Source organism: Neomonachus schauinslandi, chromosome 7, assembly GCF_002201575.2.
Source record: "Neomonachus schauinslandi chromosome 7, ASM220157v2, whole genome shotgun sequence".
NCBI classification, from domain to species: Eukaryota; Metazoa; Chordata; class Mammalia; order Carnivora; family Phocidae; genus Neomonachus; species Neomonachus schauinslandi.
The window spans coordinates 86314629-86337030 of record NC_058409.1 but is presented as its reverse complement, the minus strand read 5'-3'; the positions used below and the strand labels follow the sequence as shown (position 1 = coordinate 86337030).

At 38.9% G+C, this 22402-nt stretch overlaps 1 protein-coding gene across 1 annotated transcript in view; it reads left to right on the top strand.

The window, feature by feature from the left end:
* The window catches only part of NSD1 (nuclear receptor binding SET domain protein 1), a 139560-nt gene that overhangs the window by 32323 nt on the left and 84835 nt on the right, over positions 1-22402 (top strand). The window contains exon 3 of the mRNA XM_044917101.1: positions 18024-18159. Coding sequence (XP_044773036.1) covers positions 18024-18159 — 136 coding nt within the window. The remainder of the gene's footprint in view (positions 1-18023; positions 18160-22402) is intronic.

The following is a 22402-nucleotide window of genomic DNA, read 5'->3' as shown; positions in this document are numbered from 1 at the left end:
TCCGCAGTCCGGTTTGTTTCCTACAGTTGAGTCTCTCATAGTTTGCCTCCCTCTGTATTTTCATCTTATTTTGTTTTAAAGATCTATTTATTTGAGAGCAAAAGAGAGGGAGGGAGGGAGAGCATGAGTTGGCGGGGAGGGGCACAGGAGAGGAAGAGAGAATCTCAAGCAGACTCCCCACTGAGCCCAAAACAGGGCTCCATCCCACAGCCCATAAGATCATGACCTGAGCTGAAACCAAGAGCCAGATGCTTATCCGACTGAAGCCCCCCCCCCCTCCCCAAAGGTGCCCCTATGATGTATCTGATTTGAAGAGACAAGGGGCATCTGCTGTTAGTTGAATTATAGTAGAAAGGTGTTGTGAGAAAAATTTGCCTGGTGAGAATTTATGAACAGAATCCCTTCATTGAATGGGATAGTATGGTCACAATTGTGCCAAGGTTAAGTGTAGTTACAGGTGCTGAAGGCTTGAAACAGACTAATGTTTAAAATTTTTCCTTTTCTGTATCTAATGGAAAGAGCACAGACATAGAACAGAGCACCAACACAGCTCTGTTTGGCATTTGGCCCGCTCACTTCCCATTTTTGAATCTCAGATTCTATACTTATAATAAGGAGATGGTAATTAATACCTGTCTCATTCAAAGGTTTAAATGAGAACAAGGTTTCTGAGGTTTCAAAGAGAACAAAATATATGAATGTTCATAGCAGTTTCTGGTACTTGGGTATCTAATAAATGCTTCCTTTCTCAAGGTTGGGCTTGGGTCACCTAGCCCCCAACCTTACCATGTGGTCTAAAGTTTACCAGTTTCCACAACCAACCTAGCAGTTCTTCTGTTTTCCAGCGTTCATTGGGCCTGTTCTCTGCTTTTCCTCTGTTCTTTTCCAAGACCTCAGTGATTCCCTTTGGTCTGTTGTCCAGGCTTTCTATTTGATCTATTGTTTCTGGGATCTAGCCAGTAAGCAAGGGTCATTTCTTACTCAGTAACAATGAACTTTTATACAATAATCTGTAGTCTTTTGCCTTAGTTTGCCGCAGTCTAAAATTATAATGCTGCCAAAGATCATTTATCTAACTACTCCTTGCCTAGATTTGCTTACCTTACAGATCCCCTTTCTTCTCAGCAAAAGTTAACAGACTTGGGGCACCTGGGTGGCTCAGTCGTTAAGCGTCTGCCTTCGGCTCAGGTCATGATCCTGGGGTCCTGGGATCGAGTCCCACATCGGGCTCCCTGCTCGGCGGGAAGCCTGCTTCTCCCTCTCCCACTCCCCCTGCTTTGTTCCTGCTCTCATTATCTCTCTGTCAAATAAATAAATAAAATCTTTAAAAAAAAAAAAGTTAACAGACTTGAGTTCTGACTCCCTGTGCCAGATAGAGAGGATTGGTGGGAGGAGACTTCAGGTACTCTAGTTCACTCCTCTCTTCTGTGGTTGGTGTGGTGGAGTAGGGATCGGAAGATGCTGGCCTCTGATCCCTGCTTTTTGCTAAAGGGCTCTCAACCCTCTGGTAAGGTTGCGCTGAGCCTCTGTTTTCTTGTCTGTAATTATGAGAGAAAAACTGTGCTGCCTACCTTACCTGGTTATTTTTGAGATTCAGGTGATACAAAACATAATAAAAAGGCTTTGACAACTAGAATACACACGTGCATTTATTAGGTTGTGTGGCAGTGAGTGAGATGGGAGTAATGTATACATTTATAGTCGTATTTTACTTCACCATACCATTGTGGAATTGAACATTTCCTTTGTAATTTTGAATTAAGACTGGGAAGTCAATTCTTGTAGAAGAATTGTTGTTGCCCACTAAAAATAGCTATCATATATTATTGATGACCTGTACTGCATTAAGAATTATTTTAGAGTACATTTTTTTTTTTTTAAGATTTTATTTATTTATTTGAGAGAGCGAGAATGAGAGAGAGTACATGAGGGGGGAGGGTCAGAGAGAGAAGCAGGCTCCTCGCCGAGCAGGGAGCCTGATGCGGGACTCGATCCCGGGACTCCAGGATCATGACCTGAGCCGAAGGCAGTCGCTTAACCAACTGAGCCACCCAGGCGCCCCAATTTTAGAGTACATTTAACATTTGTTCAGTTGATACAACCTCCTACAAATAGGCAGCATTATCCCACTTTTACAGTTAAAGAAGCAAGGTCAGAGAGGTAAAATAACTTCTGAAAATCTCATAGTGGTTAGTGGTAGAGCAGAAATTAATTAAGCCCCATGCATTTCTTGCATTACACAGAGCTTCTCTACACAGAACACATAGCATAAAGTATAGAAAAGTTGAATTACTGAGTTGTACACCTGAAACTAATGTAATAATTGTCTGTCAACTATATTAAAGAAAAAACAAAACCCAACACACAGCCTTTCTGTTAGGCTGGAATGGAGTATGATTTGGTGTGTATAATTTTACATTTGACTATAAGCAAATGTAATGTATGTAAGGATTAAAATTTCAAAGACTTACTGATTTACAAATGCCCAGAGTAGTGTGGCTATTTATCTTCTTACCTTGCTTCTCCTGTAGTCTTGGACAAGTCATTTGTTCCCTCTGCCCCTCACATTCTTTACTTGGGGAGTATTCTGTCCCTCAGGACATTGATTTTAGTAGGTTACAATGTAAATCTTGTTATTAGATTTAAGCTAGCCAAAAAGAAAAAGAAACGATTTGTAAGCATATTTCGGGTTTGATAATGTTGTGACTTTGTGTCTGCGTATTCCTATCATGTGTTACAGTTTTCTTAATAAAAATGATCCAAGACAAGTCCTTAATAGCAGGGACAATAGCTGCATCTCTAAAGTGATTAACTTGAAAGATAGCAAATCAGCGCTGCCAAAAGGGCAAGATGCTGTGGGAGTAGGTTATTTGAGGAGGGAAGGGTTTGTTCAACCTGGGTCTTGAGGGAAGCATGGGACACATTTAAACAAGGCACAGAGAAGGTGTAGGGCACCCTAAGGCAGGGGGGAATGCAATATGTGGAAATATGTAGTACAAATTACACTCTGGTTAGATTTTAAGGTGTAGCAGAAAGATTATGTAGGAAATAAGGTAGGGTGAACAGATTGGGGTCAGTTGATGGTGGGTCTTGAATTTTATTTGGGTATGTGGTAATGTACTTTAGAGTAATAGGCATCAGAGGTTTTTTAGAAAAATAATAACAGCATTGGAATTGTGCTAAATTGTGTGTTTTTTTTTTAAGATTTGTTTATTTTAGAGAGCGTGCATGTGAGAGGTGGGGGGGAGGAGCAGAGGGAAAGCATCTCAAGCAGACTCCCTCCTGATAGATATCATGACCCTGAGATCATGACCTGAGCGGAAATCAAGAGTTGGCTGCTTAACTGACTGAGCCACCCAGGTGCCCCCTAAATTGTTTCTCTTTAAACATTATTTTTAGGTCATTTATTTGGTATTTGAAATCTTTTTTCATAAACATAGTGCTAAATGGAGGTTGCGTACCTATACTTTCATTAATTATGTAACTGAGGAAAAGTAATTGAAATCATGTAACTTTTCAAAGAAGTACAGTGAATAATATTATAGCAACTGCTTTTTGAATTGTTACTATGAGCCAGGCTCTTTACAACAACTTTAAGAAGTAAGACTCCAGAGAGCATATGCTCTTTAACCATTACACTGTACTATCTGTCCAAAAAATGTTGTCATACTAATAATTAAGATAAAAAAGAGAACCTTTGAATGTTGTTACTTAGGATAGAGTCAGACTTGAATAGAGGAAGGATAACAGGCTTCTAATGTCAAGGTTTTGAAATAATGCACTAGTCTCCATTCCCCCCTGTTCATGGGGGATATGTTCCAAGACCCCCAGTGATGCCTAAAACTATGGAACGAAACCCTATATATATTTTTAATTTTAATTTTAGTATTTATTTATTTATTTATTTTTAAAGATTATTTGACAGAGAGAGACACAGCGAGAGAGGGAACACAAGCAGGGGGGGTGGGAGAGGGAGAAGCAGGCTTCCCGCAAAGCAGGGAGCCCGATGTGGGGCTCGATCCCAGGACCCTGGGATCATGACCTGAGCCGAAGGCAGATGCTTAACGACTGAGCAACCCAGGTGCCCCTTAATTTTAATTTTTTTAAGAACCAAACTGTATATTTAAAATGTTTTTCCCTGTACATACATACTTATGATGAAGTTTAATTTAAAAATTAGGAACATTAAGATATTAGCAGCAATAATAAATAGAAACTTTATAACAATATATTATAATAAAAGTTATGTGAATGTGATCTTTCTTAACACCTTAGTGTACCCTATTCATCCTTTTTTATTTTTTGAGTATAGTTGATACACAATGTTACATCAGTTTCGGGTATACAACATAGTGATTCAGCAACTCATACACTAGGGTTCTATAAGTATAGCTACTGTTTGTCACCCTGCAACTCGATTACAATACCATTGACTATATTCCCTATGTTAGGCTTTTTATTCCTGTGACTTAATCATTCCATAACTGGAAGCCTGAATCTCCCACTCCCCTTCATCCATTTTGTCCATCCCACCCACTCCCTCCCTTCTGGCACTCATCAGTTGTGTGTATTTATAGGTCGGATTCTACTTTTTTGTTGTTTATATTTTAGATTCCACGTATAAGTGAAATCATATGATATTTGTCTTTTCTGACTTACTTCACTTAGCATTATATAATACCTTCTAGGTCCATCCATGTTGTTGCATATGGCAAGATCTCAGCCTTTTTTTTTTTTTATGGCTGAGTAATATTCCAGTGTATGTGTGGGTGGGTGTGTAGATATATATATATATATTCCATTGTGTGTCCGTTCATCTGTCAGTGGTGTATTTATCCTTCTTCCTGTGATGATATGAGCTGATAAAATGCCTACATGATGAGATGAAGGAAGTGATTGATAATAGGTATTGTGATGAAACATTAGGCTACTATTGACCCTCTGGCAATAATGTCAGGAGGAGGATTATCTGCTTCTGGCCTGAGGTTGACCAAGGGTAACTGAAACTGTGGAAAGCAAAACTGTGGGTAAGGGGAGACTTGTTATCAGCTAACACCTACAGTGCTTATACATTGCCACTATTGGCACTTTACATATTAATGTGTTTACATATTAGCTTATTTAGTATTTTTTTATTTTTGTGAGAGAGCGCACACGTGTGCAAGTGCACAAGTCCATGCGTGTACAAGTGGGGAGGGGCAGAGGAGGAAGTGGACTCCCTACTGAGCAGGGAGCCAGATGTGAGATGGAGTCCATCCCAGGACCTTGGAATTATGACCTGAGCTAGGGGCAGACACTTAACCTACCGAGCCATCCAGGCGCTCTTATTTAGTGTTTCTTTCTTTTTTTTTTTAAAGATTTTATTTATTTATTTGACAGAGATATAGCGAGAGAGGGAACACAAGCAGAGGGAGTGGGAGAGGAGAAACAGGCCTCCCGCTGAGCAGGGAGCCCAATGCGGGGCTGGATCCCAGAACCCTGGGATCATGACCTGAGCAGAGGGCAGATGCTTAACGGCTGAGCCACCCAGGTGCCCCTTATTTAGTCTTTCTAATAGCCCTATGAAAGTAGATACTATTGTTCCCATTTTACACATGATGCAGGTGAGGCACGGAAACAGGGCACTTTCAGATTCTTTCAAAACAATTCAGGGGATGATAATGCTGATTAAAGATTTATTTATTTATTTTAGAGAGCACACGAGTGGGAGGGGCAGAGGGAGAGAGAATCTCAACTAGGCTCTGCGTTGAGCGCGGTGCCCAACGCAGGGCTCGATCTCAGGACCCTGAGATCATGACCTGAGCTGAAACCAAGAATCGACACTTAACTGACTGCACCACCCAGGTGCTCCTGAAAATGTGTATCTTTATAAAATTTGTATTCTTTGTATGCATGCCTTTTTATAACCTTTTTTACCCACTGTACATGTATGTATAAAATTTCTGTATAGTATTCCAATATATTGATGTTCTGTAATTTGAGCCAAGTCCTTGTCTGACATTTAGATTATTTCCATTTCTTGGCTGCTTAAAAAGTAATGAGACTAAGGTACATTTTTTTTTTTTAAGATTTTATTTATTTTTTGATAGAAAGAGGGACAGTGAGAGGGGGAACACAAGCAGGGGGAGTGGGAGAGGGAGAGGCAGGCTTCCCGCCGAGCAGGGAGCCTGATGTAGGGCTCGATCCCAGGGCCCTGGCATCATGACCTGAGCTGAAGGCAGACGCTTAACGACTGAGCCACCCAGGCGCCCCGAGACTAAGGTACATTTAAAAGTATTGCTTTTTTAGGGATGTCTGGGTGACTCGGTTAAGTGTTTGACTCTTGATCTAGGCTCAGGTCTCAATCTCAAGGTTGTTAGTCCAAGCCCTATGTTGGGCTCCATGCTAGGCATGGAGCCTACTTAAAAAAAAAAAAGGCGGGCGCCCGGGTGGCTCAGTTGGTTAAGCGACTGCCTCCAGCTCAGGTCATGATCCTGGAGTCCCAGGATCGAGTCCCGCATCAGGCTCCCTGCTCAGCAGGGAGTCTGCTTCTCCCTCTGACCCTCCCCCCTCTCATGCTCTCTATCTCATTCTCTCTCAAATAAATAAATAAAATCTTTTAAAAAAATAAAAAAATAAAGTATTACTCTAAACTATGCCACGTTCTCTCATCGTGTCTGAAATTTTATTTTAGTTTTTAAAGATTTTATTTATTTGACAGAGGGAGACAGCAAGAGAGGGAACACAAGCAGGGAACACAAGTGGGAGAGGGAGAAGCAGGCTTCCTGTGGAGCAGGGAGCCCAATGCAGGGCTCGATCCCAGGACCTTGGGATCATGACCTGAGCCAAAGGCAGACGCTTAACGACTGAGCCACCCAGGCGCCCCTTGTCGGGCACTGATTTTAGTTAGTGCCCTCCTTGGCTGAAGAAACGGCTATTAGCAAACAAAGTATTTTAACAGCTGCAGAAGAACAGCTCAGTGGCTTTGCTTGTGTGATAGACTTTAAGATTTTCTTTCTTTCTTTCTTTTTTTTTTTTTTAAGATTTTATTTATTTATTTTTGTAAGCGAGAGCGTGCATGAGAGTGAGCATGAACAGAGGGGAGGGCAGAGGGAGAAGCTGACTCTTCACTGATCTCCACTGAGCCGGGAGCCCGATGTGGGGCTTGATCCCAGGACGCTGGGATCATGACCTGAGCTGAAGGCCGATGCTTAACTGACTGAGCCACCCAGGCAACCCAGACTTTAAGTTTTTCTTGATTGAGGAATAGTTGGACTTCCCAAATGTTGGAAGAATATGAGTTATATTTAAATATTGTGGAAAATTCATTTATATAGGATCCTTTCTAAGAAAATTCTGGTTTATCTTCTGGGAATTAGGCTGGTGCAATGTAAAAGTTATTTTTACGGAATCAGTTTGAATCCTCTCCTGCATTGCTATTTTTGGTACTAGTTTTGTGAACAGAAGCAAATGACTTAATTTCTACATCAGTTTTTTTTCCTCCATACTATGGAGAAAAGTAACTCTTCTAGCCTATCCTTAGAAGCTGCTGTGAGTTTATGAGATTATTAAGTATTAAGTGTTCAGCACAGTGTTTGATTTTTATTGTGCACAATGTAGCTAGCTAAATCACTATACTTATTACAGTTATTTTATTTAGCAATTCCTCAGTGTGTGATGTGGTTGAAATGCACTTCTTTTCAATTCTGACTTGAGGGAAATATTCTTGTGAGATTGGGCTGAAGGGTTTTTTGTTTTTTTTGGTCTGTCTTTGAAGAGGGCTGGGGAACTTAGAATGATTTTGAGTACTTACATATGATTATGAATGTTTAGATTGGAAATAGCTGGGGATGTTTTTAACTTAAAGTAATAAAATATTAGAAATGGGCTTCCATTTTCACTTGTGCATAGAAAGGTTGATGTTGGAGCTGAGAGAGGCTTTAGAGAAGAAGGTTTATCTGTGATCCTTCCCAGAATCTCTAGGATTACTCGATAGTTTTACAGAAAACCAAACTTGTTAGTGTATCCAGTGTCTAAATAGACTTACTGCAGTTCATGCCCCCATGCTGAATAAATGTTGGGGAAAGATAATTTCATTGTACTGGAATATTTGTTTTGAATAGCCAGAGTACCCTCTTTCCAAAATCTAGATATTTGGGAGACTAATTGGTAATCTGAAGGTTGCTTAGAGAACTATAGCTTCAAAATTTAATAGTTTGTGACTAAATTCTAATGTGCTGTTGCTGTCCCAAATTTAGTGGTATTACCCATTTCCAAACCAGGGAGTTCTGGGGTAGAGACTGATTGCTGGTCATCTTTGAAGTAAAGACCTGTAATATATATAAATATGTCATTTATCTTTTTTTTTGGTATCATTTATCTTTTTAAGACAAATGAGGGTTTTGTGGATTAAGGACCCATTAAATTTTGACAGGTGCCTAAGTGGACAGAATAAGGCATCTAATTTTGCTGCTAAGGAAATGGCCCATTGCAGCCTATTTCGGTTCAATTAAAATGTTTTTACTGAACATGTATTTTGTCCCAGGTCATGGAGATACATGAGTGGATGACACCTTGTCTTCCTCAAGTTTAGAGCCTGGTGGAATAGATAAATTATAAACTCAATATAATGATAAGCTAAGAGATAGGCATAGGCTATAGTAGAGAGGCACTTGGCTCAGCCAAGAGATAGGAGGTGATGGAAGTAAGGTGTCCTGAGGAGACCTAGGATAAAGGAATTCCAGGCAGAAAGGAGATGGAAGGATAAAGAGCATGATCTCAGAGGGGAACTGTGGACAGCTTGGTGTAAGTTTTGAGGTATGAAATGGTGAAATAGGAGATTGGAAACAAATACTGTCTAGATACTAGCCTTATTTTACAGGAAGGAGTCAGCTTTTCTTAACCTTTACTGTCGTTATTTCTTGGAGTTTGTTTTGAGAAATTTGTTACTACTAATAAATTTATAAATAAAATAATAAAAATAATTTGTTACAAATAATAAATAGATTTGTTACTAATAATCTTCCTTCCCCAAGACGCCTCCACCTCTCACCCCAATCCCACCTTAGCAGCTGTATTATTTTACTTTGTTCATTTGTCTCTTCCAGAGAGACTGAACCCCCAGAGGCCTTGTTTGTTCCATCTCTACATTCAGTTATATGTCAGTCAGAATATATATATTTTTCTCTAGTAATGACCAATAGAAATAATCCCTGAGAAACGCCTCTGTGTCTCAGTCGGTTAAGTGTCTGCCTTCCGCTCGGGTCATGATCCCAGAGTCCTGGGATCAAGTCCCGAGTCTGGCTCCTTGTTCAGTGGGGAGCCTGCTTCTTCCTCTGCTTGCTGCTCCCCCTGCTTGTGCTCTCTCTCTCTGACAAATAAATAAAATCTTAAAAAAAAAAAAAAAAACAACCTGAAAGTCGTCTTGCACTCAGAATATTTATAAATTGCTTAAATATAAAGAAAAATACTTCCCTTGAAAATAAGTGTTTACTGTAGAAAAATAATATAGATAAGTGAGTCTTCCATAATTTTCATCCTCTAGAAATAATCACTGTTTTACCACTTTCCAAACTTAGTATAATATTTGAATAAGTGAGTGATCCAACATGAATTACTTAAACTAAATTGAATCAACTCAGCAAACATTATCTGGGCATCTATTATGTAACATGCTAAGGAGACAGAGAGTAATCTCTATTATCAAGTAACCTAAGTTTTTGTAGTATTATTAAACAATATATCCTAAAATGAGGAGTAGTGGGAGAAATTAAATGACTTGTTTGGCCAGTTTTACTTGTTATATCTTTTTAACTGAATTGTGTAAAACAATTATACGATTAAAGAAAGTTTAAAAGGAAAAAAAAAACCAGAGTTCTGTATCTAACAATGAAAATTTGTATTTATTATACAAATTTTGTTTCCACGGTGGTAGTAACATCTTTGGTTTTTTTTTTAAGATTTTATTTATTAGAGCACAAGCAGAGGGAGGGAGAGGGAGAAGCAGACTCCCCTGCTGAGTGGGGATCTCCATGCGGGGGCCCGTCCCAGGACCCCAGGATCATGACCTGAGCCGAAGGCAGATGCTCAACCGACTGAGCCACTCAGGCACCCCTATTTTTATTTTTTTTTTTTAAGATTTTATTTATTTGAATGAGAGAGTGCGAGCAAGCCAGAGTGCTTGCAGCGGGGAGGAGCATGGGGAGATGGAGAGAGAGAATCCCAAGCTGACTCCATGCCCAGCACAGAGCTCGACAGGGCTTGATCCGTCCACCCTGAGATCATGGCCTGAACTGAAACCAAGAGTTGGTCGCTTAACTGTTTAGTAGACCCGCAAATTGCTCTAAATTTGCTTAGCCATCTTGTAGTTATCTTTGTTTTTGTTATTATAGTTAACAGTGAAGTGAAAATGTGTTTATAGCCCTTAGTCTTTTACCTTCTTTTTGGATTATTTCTTAGGATGTAGTCCCAGGAATGTGAGTATTGCTTCAGAGGGTATTACGATGTTGCTCTCCAGGAGACCATACTAAAATTAAGTAATAGTGGTAAGTGGGACGCCTGGGTGGCTCAGTCATTTAAGCATTCGACTCTTGGTTTTGACTGAGGTCGTGATATCAAGCCCCATGTCAGGCTCTGCATTCAGTGCCAGGCATGATTGAGATTCTTTCCCTCCCCTCCCCACCTTTGTGTGCTCACGACCTTGTACTTACTCTCTCTAAAATAAATAAATAAAATATTTTGAAAAAAAGATAATAGTGGTAAGTTATTTCTAAGAGCTTGGCTGTTTCATTTTTTTCTTCTTCTTCTTTTTTTTTTTTAAAGATTTTTATTTATTTATTTGACAGAGAGAGAGAGCGAGAGCAGGAACACAAGCAGGGGGAGTGGGAGAGGGAGAAGCAGGCTTCCCACCGAGCAGGGAGCCCGATGTGGGACTCGATCCCAGGACCCTGGGATCATGACCTGAGCCGAAGGCAGACACTTAACGACTGAGCCACCCAGGCGCCCCTTTCTTCTTCTTCTTTTCTTCCCCTCGAGAGAGAATATGAATAGAATTGGGGAGTCTGTTGGTCAAGCAATTCCATTAGAGATTAAAAAGAATCCTTACCTATTTCTGTGCCTCAGACCTTAGGCTCAGATACCTTTCTCTGTCTGTGCTCACTTTGTTGATGATCTTTTATGTGGACCCACGTTTATATCCCTAGCTTGGATCTTTTCTTGGGACTCCTGAATCATATATACAGTGGCTTTTTTTTTTTTTTTTAAGATTTATTTCTTTTTTAGAGAAAGAGCGTGAGAATACATGAGTGTGGAGAGCGGCAGAGGGAGAGAATCTTCAAGCAGACTCCCTGTTGAGCGAGGAGCCTGATGCGGGGCTCATTCTCAGGACCCATGAGATCATGATCTGAGCTGAAACCAAGAGTCAGATGCTTGACCGACTGAGCCACCCAGGTGCCCCTACAGTGGCTTTTTGGGGCATTTTTCACTAGGTTGTGAAATGGAGTTTTGCACTTGTTCAAAACCAAATTTCAGCTGTTTCTTCCCCAAACCTGCTTCTCCTGTAGTTTTCTCCATTTTAGTAAGTGGCAACTCCATCTTTCCTGTATTTAAGACCTAAGCTCTCAGACTGATCCTTGTTCTCTCTTTCTGTAACATCCATGTCCGGTCCATTGGCTTTGTCTACTTCTTGCCCCCTTCACCATCCTAGATTGGTTCACATAACTGTTTTATCTCATCTGAATTATTATTGCAATAACCGAAGGTCACTCTGATTCTATCCTGACCCCCTAAGGCTGTTTTCAGTTTGGCCCTCAGAGTGATCCTATTAAAACATCAATTCTTTAAAGACTTTTGTCTCACTCATAGTAAAAGGGCATAATAAGACCTATGTCATCCTCTCTCTGAATCATTTCTCTGACCTCATTTCTTTCTCTTCTCTCTCTCGCTTACTGTGTTCCAGCCACGTGGTTTTTCTTGCTATTCTTTGAAAAATGCCAACATATGTTCCCTCTTGATCGTTGATGGGGTATTTTATCATTTAGTTCAAAATATTTTCTGATTTTCATTATGATTTGTTCTTTGACCTAAATGATTATTTAAAAGTATACTTGTTAATTTCCAAACAAATATTCTCAGTATATTTTTGTAATTGTTAATTACATTATGGACAGGAAATATGTTCCATATAATTCCAGTCCTTTCAAAATGGTTGAGATACATTTCATTTGCTCAGGACATGGTGAATATTTATAAATGGTCCCAATGCTTGAAAAAAGGTATATTTCACAATTAGAGTGAAGTAGTTTACATATATCCATTAAGTCAGTTTTGTTATTCATATATTGAAATTTTTTCTAAACCCTCAATGACTTTTTCTTTATGTAAAATACTGAGAGAGCTTTATTTGCACTATGACTGTAATGTTATTTTTTCTTGTAGTTCTGCCAGTTTTTGCTTTCTGTATTTTGAGGCTCTGTTATTAGAGGCATAAAATTTTATTTTATTTATTTTTTTTAAAGATTTTATTTATTTATTTGAGAGAGAATGAGAGAGAGAGAACACCTGAGAGGGGAGATAGGGTCAGAGGATGAAGCAGACTCCCTGCCGAGCAGGAAGCCCGATGCGGGACTTGATCCAGGGACTCCAGGATCATGACCTGAGCCGAAGGCAGTCGCTTAACCAAATGAGCCACCCAGGCGCCCCTTATTTTATTTTATTTTTTAAAAAAATTTTAAAAGATTTTATTAATTTATTTGACAGAGACAAAGCGAGAGAAGGAACACAAGTAGAGGGAGTGGGAAAGGGAGAAGCAGGCTTCCTGCCAAGCAGGGAGCCTGATGCAGGGCTCGATCCCAGGACCCTGGGATCATGACCCAAGCCGAAGGCAGACGGTTAATGAATGAGCCACCCAGGTGCCCCTAGAGGCATAAAATTTTAAATATTATCTTTTTGGTCAAATGAACAGCAACATTTATTCCACTTTAATTAGCCATATATTGGTGTTTAAATTTGCTGTGGTATTTGCTCTTTGTCTCGTTTATTTTTCTTTTTTCCCCTTTGCTGCCTTTTTTTGGTTTTAAATTATTTTTTTTTATTGTTCCTTTTATGCTCCTTCCACCCTAATTCAAGTTTGGAAATTACATATTTGGTTTCTCTTCATCTGTAGGTTACCCTAGATATTACAAGCCTCCCTAACTCATCAGTACTTAAAATTCCCATTACCTTCCTCCCTGACAATACAAAGAATTTAAAACGCTTTATTTCTTAAAAATAAATAAATAAATAAATAAATAAAACGCTTTATTTCTTCCTAATTGTATATAAATCCTAAGAACACTTAAACACTTTAACCCTACTCCACTTATAGAGGAGTTCCAGTTATGGAATGAATAAATCAGGGGAATAAAAGGCACAGCATAGATACAGTCAGTGATACTGTAATAGCTCTTCATGGTGACATATGGTAGCTACACTTGCAGTGAGCATAGCCTAGCAAATAGACTGGTCCAATCACTGTGTTGAAACTAATGTAATATTGTGTGTCAGCCATATTCAAAAAACGCAAAAGAACACTTTAGGGGCGCCTGGGTGGCTCAGTCATTAAGTGTCTTCCTTCGGCTCAGGTCATGATCCCAGGGTCCTGGGATCGAGACCCGCATGGGGCTCCCTGCTCAGCTGGAAGCCTGCTTCTCCCTCTCCCACTCCCCCTGCTTGTGTTCCCTCTCTCTCTGTCTCTTTAAAAAAGAAAATAAAATACTGTATATTTTGCGGTTGTTTAGTAGAATGTTTTTCAGATGCCTGTTATGTCTAGTTGGTTTGTAGAGCCGTTTAAGGCTTTTGTGTCTTTATGGATTGTCTAGTTCTCTCCATTATGGCAAGTGGGTTTTGAAATCTGTTATTGTTTCTCTTTTTTACATTTATTTCTGTCAGTTATTGCTTCATGAATTTGGGAGTCTGGTTTCATGCATGGTGTTTGTAATTGTTATACCTTCCTCTTAGATTGACGTTTTTATCATTACAAAATTTCGATCTTTTGTCTCTAGTAACATTTTTCCTTTAAGTATATTTTATGTGTTGTTAATGTAGAGGAGAAGCCACCCCACTCTGTTACTGTTTGCATATTACTTCTTTTCCAATATTTTGCTTTCAACTTTTTAAAAAAATTTTATTATTTATTTATTTGAGAGAAGGAGAGTGAGAGTGCTAGCACCTGCATGAACAGGGGGAGAGGTGGAAGGAGAGGGGGAGAGAATCTCAAGCAGACTCCCCACTGAGCAGGGAGCTGGACTCGGGGCTTGATCTCAGGACCCTGAGATCATGACCCGAGTCGAAATTCCGAATCAGATGCTCAACTGACTGAGCCACCCAGGAGCCCCCTCTTTCAGCTCCTTTCCTGACTTTGATACACAGTGTCTTCTTGTAGACATCATATAGTTGAATCATTTTTTTTAATCCATTCTGCCAATTTCTGTCTTTGAATTGTAGTTTTAAATACATATACATTTTATCTAAGTAGTGATAAGATAGGATTGCTGTCTGCCATTTTACTATTTTTTATGTTTCTATTCCTCTGATCCCATTACTACCTTCTTTTATATTAAATAGATATTTCCTAGTGTAATATTTTAATTTCCTTTGTATCTGTATGATAGCATCCCTCCCCAACCCCAAATACACACAGAGTATTTTCTTAATGGTTGCTTTGGTTAAATAGTCAAGATTGCAACTAAAATCTTAATTTATTACGATGTGGTTTGTATTAATATCAAGTTAATTTTAATAGTAGTAATAAAACTTTGCTCCTTTATTGGTCTTCCTCATCTCTTGTCATTTTATTGTCATACAGACACATTTTTATATATAATGTGTGCCCATCCACACACTTATAATTCTTGTTTTACACAGTTGTCTTTTAAGTTAGATGTGAGAAAAGTTGTAAACAAAAATACATTTTACTGTATTTTGTATTTACCTCTTTTGTTACCTTTACCATGTTCTTTATTCATGTAGATTTGAGCTATGTCCATTGTCCTTTAGCTAAAGCCGAAGAACTCTCTATAATATTTCTTGTAGGGCAGATTGGCAAAGGACTGCCCTTGAAATTAATTTGAAATACATGCTTAAATTTCTTTTTTTTAGTAATAAAGCATAGCATATTAATCAGTTTGACTAATAGGATCAAGATAGACAATAATTATTGAACATATACTCTTTTCCAGGTACTGGGCTAAGTGTTAGGCATGGAGGTAGTATGGGAAGTCTCTTTTTTCTGTTTTGGTGATTATAGTCTCTGAGGTCCTACTGTGGGCTTGGTGCTGTGTAGACTTTTAGAGAGGCTTTGAAATTATCAAATGACAATGAAATCATTAGTGCTTTTGTAAAATGCTTTTGTAAACAGGAACGTAAGATTATCTGTATTTTTATTTTATTCACTCAATATATTATTATTTTTTTATTTTTTTAAAGATTTTATGTATTTGAGAGAGAGAGAGAGAGAGAGAGAGCATGAGCAGGGGGAAGGGCAGAGGGAGAAGCAGACTCCCCATGGAGCAAGGAGCCCGATGCAGGGCTCTATCCCAGGACCCTGAGGTCATGATCCGAGCCAAAGGCAGATAGATGCTTAACTGACTGAGCCACCTAGGCGCCCCCACTCAATACATTATTAAAGGAACATCAATGTGAGTTTTATGTAATCTCTTACCTTTGGTGTCCTATTTGTAAAATAGTGGAAATACCTGTTTTTATCGTCAGAATAAGGGAGTCACTTTTGACTGGGTAGAAAAAGGTGAAATTCCAAAGTAAAATTCAGATAGCTCTGTACATTTTAGTTCTTAGTATAACCTTTAAAACTTGGTATGTTAAATCAAGTTATTAAAAATATTCTTGAGGAACCTGGGTGGCTCAGTTGGTTAAGCATCCAACTCTTGATTTCGGCTCAGATCATGATCTCAGAGTCTTGATATGGAGCCCTGAGTTGGGCTAAGCACTGGGCATGGAGCCTGCTTAAGATTCCCTCTCTCCCTCTCCATCTGCTACCCCCTCTTACCCGCCTCTTGCACACATTGTGTGCTTTCCTCTCTCTCTCTCTCTCTCTCTCTCGGAGAAAAAGAACGAAAACAAGAACTGAGTCCTAGAGTTGGCAGTAAGTTCTGTGATAACATCCCTAGGTCTTTACCTCAAGTTTTGTATCACTGTATATTCTTTAAAAAGTTGTTTTAGGGGCGCCTGGGTGCCTCAGTCAGTTAAGTGGCTGCTTTCGGCTCGGGTCGTGATCTCAGGGTCCTGGGATTGAGCCCTGTGTCGGACTCCCTGCTCGGGGGGCGGGGTGGGGGGAGCCTGCTTCTCCCTCTCCCTCTGTCTGCCTCTCTGCCTACTTGTGCTCTCTCTCTGTGAAAAAAATAAAATCTTAAAAAAAAAAAAACTTATAAAAAGTTGTTTTAGAAGATAGTTTGTCGTACCTTTAGACATCCATGTATTGTACACTTAAAGTTTGTTAAGAGGGTAGATCTGGGGCGCCTGGGTGGCTCAGTCGTTAAGCATCTGCCTTCGGCTCAGGTCATGATCCCGGGGTCCTGGGATCGAGTCCCTTATCGGGCTCCCTGCTTGGCGGGGAGCCTGCTTCTCCCTCTGCCTGCCGCTCCCTCTGCTTGTACTCTCTAATAAAAAATAAAAAATCTTCAAAAAAAAAGAGAATAAAATGTAGTTTCTGTCTCATTTCCTAGTAACTCTGTACTTCTAGAACTAATCACAATATTTTCAATGTGATTCATAGGCATTCTATAAAATTGAATTTCTGTCTGAAAACAGAGTCTTAAAGTTGAATGGGTAACTTAGAAATCACTGAGTTGAGCCCAATCCTTTGATATCCCTGCAGTGGGGCAATATTCATCATTCATTTGAATGATTTCAGTCAGTTCATCTAGCATATACTTTATTGAATGCTTAATCCGTTTTAGGTATTAACAAGGGAAGATTGAGTCTGAAGGAGGATCACCAAGCCTTTTTCAATACATAGCGCTTAGAGAAAACCATAGTTATTTGTATGTCTCCTTCAAGTAAATAAATAAATGGAAGAGGTTGATCTTTGTCCAAGTACCCTGGGTGCTTCTTTTGGCTACTACCCAGGAACATCTCAGTACACTTGCAACTCCTTTGTGTGGTGTATACCATGTGGGAAGCTCAGTCCTACTAAATACAGAACTGTGTTCATTTTAAGGCAGGAGGTCTGCTTATGGTGTGTTAAAGGCATGGCCATGGATTTAGAGTGGAGATGGAGGATGTTGTATTGCAGATCAATTAGGGATATTGGTTTTGGGGAAAAGATGGAGCCGAAGTCTCTGCATTCGACAATTCCAAGGAGCTTGATTCGTATTGAATTTACTCTGCATGAATGGTGTTCCTTGGAGTTGTGCAGTATACTGTTCTGTAGGTCCTGGAAAAAGTCCCAAGTCGGTTGCATTGACATTACTGGGGTCTAGCCTGTAGCTTTCAGGATTATTTCATTAGAGCTATTATTGTTAATTAATAGGAATGTCTATGTTTATTTGAGAAGGATGTAGAATATCACCTGTAGAAAGCTCCACAGTCTCCCTGCACCCCACCCCCATTTTATTGAGATATAATTGACACATTGTATTGGGAACATAGATTCTTGACATTGTTCATAAATTCTTTTTATAATCCACCCCCTCCCCCCTGCTGCCATGTTGTGTTGTAATCCAAGGACTACGGCAAAAATATCTTTTCCTAGGGGATTGTTTCCTTTTTCAGTTTTTAGCTTTTTTATTAATGAAAATATTTTCTCCATGAACATAGGTAGATTGCTTATATAAAACAAATATAAATTTAGAGCTACTACTTTATAAAGGGCTATGTTATAAACATTAAGACAAAATGATTTAATTGTACTTGCTTTGTAATTGTTAGATGTAATGTTTTTATCTAGATTTCTGTAGAATTCTGCTTTCTCAGAAGGCTAATAAGAAAATGGTACACTGTTTCAAAAGGTTTTGATTCTTATTGATGCCCCATGTTTTGTCTGTCTAAAGTGTCAACCCAAGAAAAAGTCTACGCCACTGAAGTATGAAGTTGGAGATCTCATCTGGGCAAAATTCAAGAGACGCCCATGGTGGCCCTGCAGGATTTGTTCTGATCCGTTGATTAACACACATTCAAAAATGAAAGGTAATACTAGTAGTTGATTATACATGGTAAATAACTTGTAGTTGCCTTTAGTGTAACCTAATTTTTGTTGCCTTAAGTAGTAATACATTTTTACCTTTGAGCATTTGGTGAATAAATTATTAATGTATTTTACCATTTTGAATTTTTTTTAAGTTTTATGATTTATGATTTTATTTTATGATTCTCAGTTATTCTATTTATAGATGCCAGGAAAATGTTAGATTTATTACCTAAAGTTTATATTCTCTAGAATCACTTTTCAGTATATTTAGGTTTTTCTACTTCAGTCTTCAGGTTTGTATCATTGCTGTTAAGTTTTAAAGCTGAAATAATTATAAAGAATCCTTTGAATTTTGAATTGTAAAATCTTGATTTAGTGCATTCCCTTTAATAACTGTAGTTTGTTTCTTACTTGGTTCTCTTTGAATCTCAGGTATCCTTAAAATGCTGTAAGCTAGGGACTAAAACTTGATCTTGAGCTGCCTTTTTTCTATTAAGATGTTTTGTGATTTAATTTGTGTATTTTAGTTTTTGACTAGGTCATATATTCATAATATTCCAAAAATCAACTCCCTCCTTTTCTCTGATATGCCCCATTCTTTACCCTTCTTTTCAAAGAGTAAACAGTTGTTTTTAATGTTTGTTTCTAAAGTATTTTTATGTAAATTCAAGTATACTCATCTTTATTTTAACACAAAGTAGCATATTTTTTGTATGTTTTACATTTGCTTTTTTCACTTAGAGGTCTTTCCATGTTAGTGCATTAAAGATTTTCTCTCTTTTTTATTGCAGCGGTATAGTTTTCCACTTTTTGATTATATTTTATATAACCATTTTCCTGTTGATGGTGTTTAGGTTGTTTTTGATTTTGTGTTGTGAAGTCTCTATATACATATTTACATACATATGTATATAACATAAATGTGTTTCTGTGTACACAACAGTGGTGTAAAGAATAACTTTCACATATACATGTATCAAAAGTGGGATTGCTAGATTTGATTTCATATTTCAAATATTGAATATTGAGGTACCTTTCTGGTCTGTTTCTCATGAGTCAAGAATGTGATCACACCAAAGAGCAAGTGCCATTGCTGACTGGAAAATACCATGTTTTGTTTTCAGGCTATAAAAAGGTTAAAACTCTTAAATTCAAGTGAGCTTCCCAGAAAGGGTGAATTTATATAGCTTCCTACTGAAGAAATGACAAAACATGGTAAAATGGATCTATTTAACCTTACAGCTAGTTATTTCATAATACTTTTTCCATTTTCTTTTTAGCATTTTTCACTTTTGTTTTCATTTTCCTAGTTTATGGCAAGCTATAGTCAGCCAAGTTCTGGAAAGCCTAATTAATACCTCTTAGTAGTTAACTCTCCATTTTTCTTTGAATGTGCTCCTTTTCCTCCTTATCTCCTTCATAGCACATAACCTGGTGGAATTACTGGTCTTGCCATTGACATGTGCCAATAGTAGGAAATTTCAGATAGACTGCTGTCAAAGTAATCCTGCTCCCCATCACGCTGAAACTATGACCAGTATTAATGTTTGACTCTTTCTGTGGCATTGTAATTTTCCCCTCCAGCTTTTTATTTTGAAAGTTTCAAACCTATAGATAAATTGAAGAGTAACACAATGAATGTATCTGAATACATTTTTATTCTCTTCGTACACTTGTTTGATAGTTTGGCTGGGCCTGGAAATCATTTTTGCTCAATTTTAAAGGCATTGCTCCATCTTTTACTTCCAGAGTTGCTGTTAAATCAAATTATTTTGATTCTGGTATTTTTTCTGTGACTTTTGTCCCTCTCTGATAGCTTGCAGACTCTTCTGTTTGTTCCCGTAGTTCACAAGGCTATACCTTGCTGTGAGTCATCTATTGTGGTAGGTACTTGGTGGACCCTTTTGATATACAAACTTAGTTTCTTTCTTTCTAGGACATTTTCTTGAATTATTTCATTGATTATTTTCTTCCCTTTGTTTATTCTCTCCTGTAACTCTTACTCAGATATTGACTTTCCTGCACTGGACATCATAATTTTTTCTTTTTTGGGGGGGTGGGTACAGTTTTGTTTTGCTACTTGATAGTGAGTCCTCAACTTCTGTCTTCAAACCCTTTTTTGAGTTTTCATTTCTGCTCTTATGTTCTTAATTTTTAAGGATTCCTTCTTTGTTCCTTTCATCTTATTTCATGAGTGCAATATCTTTTTCATTTCTGAAGCTATTTATGATAGTTTCTGTGAAATTTTCTAATCTGTACATACTATGTTTCAAGTTCTTTTTTTTTTTTCCTTTACTCTTTGTACCTTTCTTTTCTATTTTTTATGTTTGAGGCTTTCCTCAGATCTCTGTTCTGGATTAAAGAGCATATGGATACTTCTGAATGTGTGGAGCTTTTCAACTTTTTAATTTTCTTGTAGGGTGATTCCCTTCCCCCTCCCAATCCCTTGTCAGTAGTATCTTCTCCATTTCTTTCTTGGCTTGGTGAGATTCCTCAGAGAAGAGTCTAGTCTTCTACCCAAAAAATAAGAATCTGGCTTCTCATATTCTGGGTGCTCAGTCAGGGACTCAACTAGGTGGTTGTAGCATTCAGTTCATTCACTCATTTTTTGGTATTGCTATACTCCTGGGCTATGTTTGGTGTTGGTTAGTCTAGAGTCTTTCTGTTTTACTCCCAACTAGTGGAAATACCTCTAGTCTTCTACTGGGGGGAGGGGAGAGGCAATGACAATGTGGTTTGGAATGGAGAAGGCTGCTTAACAGCTTTCAAGCAGTTCTCTGTGTCTTTTTTTTTTTTTTTTTTTTTAAGATTTTATTTATTTGTTTGACAGAGACACAGCGAGAGAGGGAACACAAGCAGGGAGAGTGGGAGAGGGAGAAGCAGGCTTCCCGCTGAGCAGGGAGCCCGATGCTGGGCTCGATCCCAGGACCCTGGGATCATGACCTGAGCTGAAGGCAGACGCTTAACGACTGAGCCACCCAGGCGCCCCCAGTTCTCTGTGTCTTATCCTCTCAAACTCCAGACTTGTACCAGGTGTTGCCAGTTCCTGGGCCTTTTGATGGTATGTGGTATAGATACAGTTGGTTCTTGGTTTTACTCACTGAAGACTTAAAATTTGGCATTCTTAAATCTATTAAGATAGTTACCATTATACTAATCCATTTGCTTCCCAGCTTCCAGAACTGTACATACCTGCACAGCTATGTAATTTACACTCAGTTATCCTTGTTCTCTCTGTCAGTAATGGGCTTATTACTTGAAAATCTTTTTATTGTAGCTTTAGTGGAGATTAGGAGGGAAAGGAATTTAGAAATGTTTATTCAGTTCTTCATCTTGACCTGGAAATACTTTTTTTTTTTTTTTAAAGATTTTTATTTATTTATTTGACAGAGAGAGACACAGCGAGAGAGGGGAACACAAACGGGGAGTGGGAGTGGGAGAGGGAGAAGCAGGCTTCCCACGAGGCAGGGAGTCCGATGCGGGGCTCGATCCCAGGAGCCTGGGATCATGACCTGAGCCGAAGGCAGACGCTTAACGACTGAGCCACCCAGGCGCCCCTGACCTGGAAATACTCTTAACTTCATCTTTTTTTTTTAAAGATTTTATTTATTTATTTGAGAGAGAGAGAATGAGAGACAGAGAGCATGAGAGGGAGGAGGGTCAGAGGGAGAAGCAGACTCCCTGCCGAGCAGGGAGCCTGATGCGGGACTCGATCCCGGGACTCCAGGATCATGACCTGAGCCGAAGGCAGTCGCTTAACCAACTGAGCCACCCAGGCGCCCCTCTTAACTTCATCTTGAACAGACTTCCAGCCAGTCTTGTTTTCAGATATTTCTATACTATACTTTCTATACTTCTACTTCTGGGATACCCTTTGCAAAGCAGTTGGGTAATCAGGTTGCTTCTTAGCTTTTCTCAGAGCTGGCCTGTTATTCATTTTTCTTTTTTTTTTTTTTTAAATTTTATTTATTTATTTGACAGAGAGAGACACAGCGAGAGAGGGAACACAAGCCGGGGGAGTGGGAAAGGGAGAAGCAGGCTTCCCATGGAGCAGGGAGCCCGATGCGGGGCTCGATCCCAGGATCCTGGGATCACGACCTGAGCCGAAGGCAGACGCTTAACGACTGAGCCACCCAGGCGCCCCTGTTATTCATTTTTCTTTTAACTCTCATCGCTATCTGACTTTCAACTTTGCCAGATTTTTATTGTTGTTTCTTTTCTTTTTTTTTTTTTTTTTTTAAG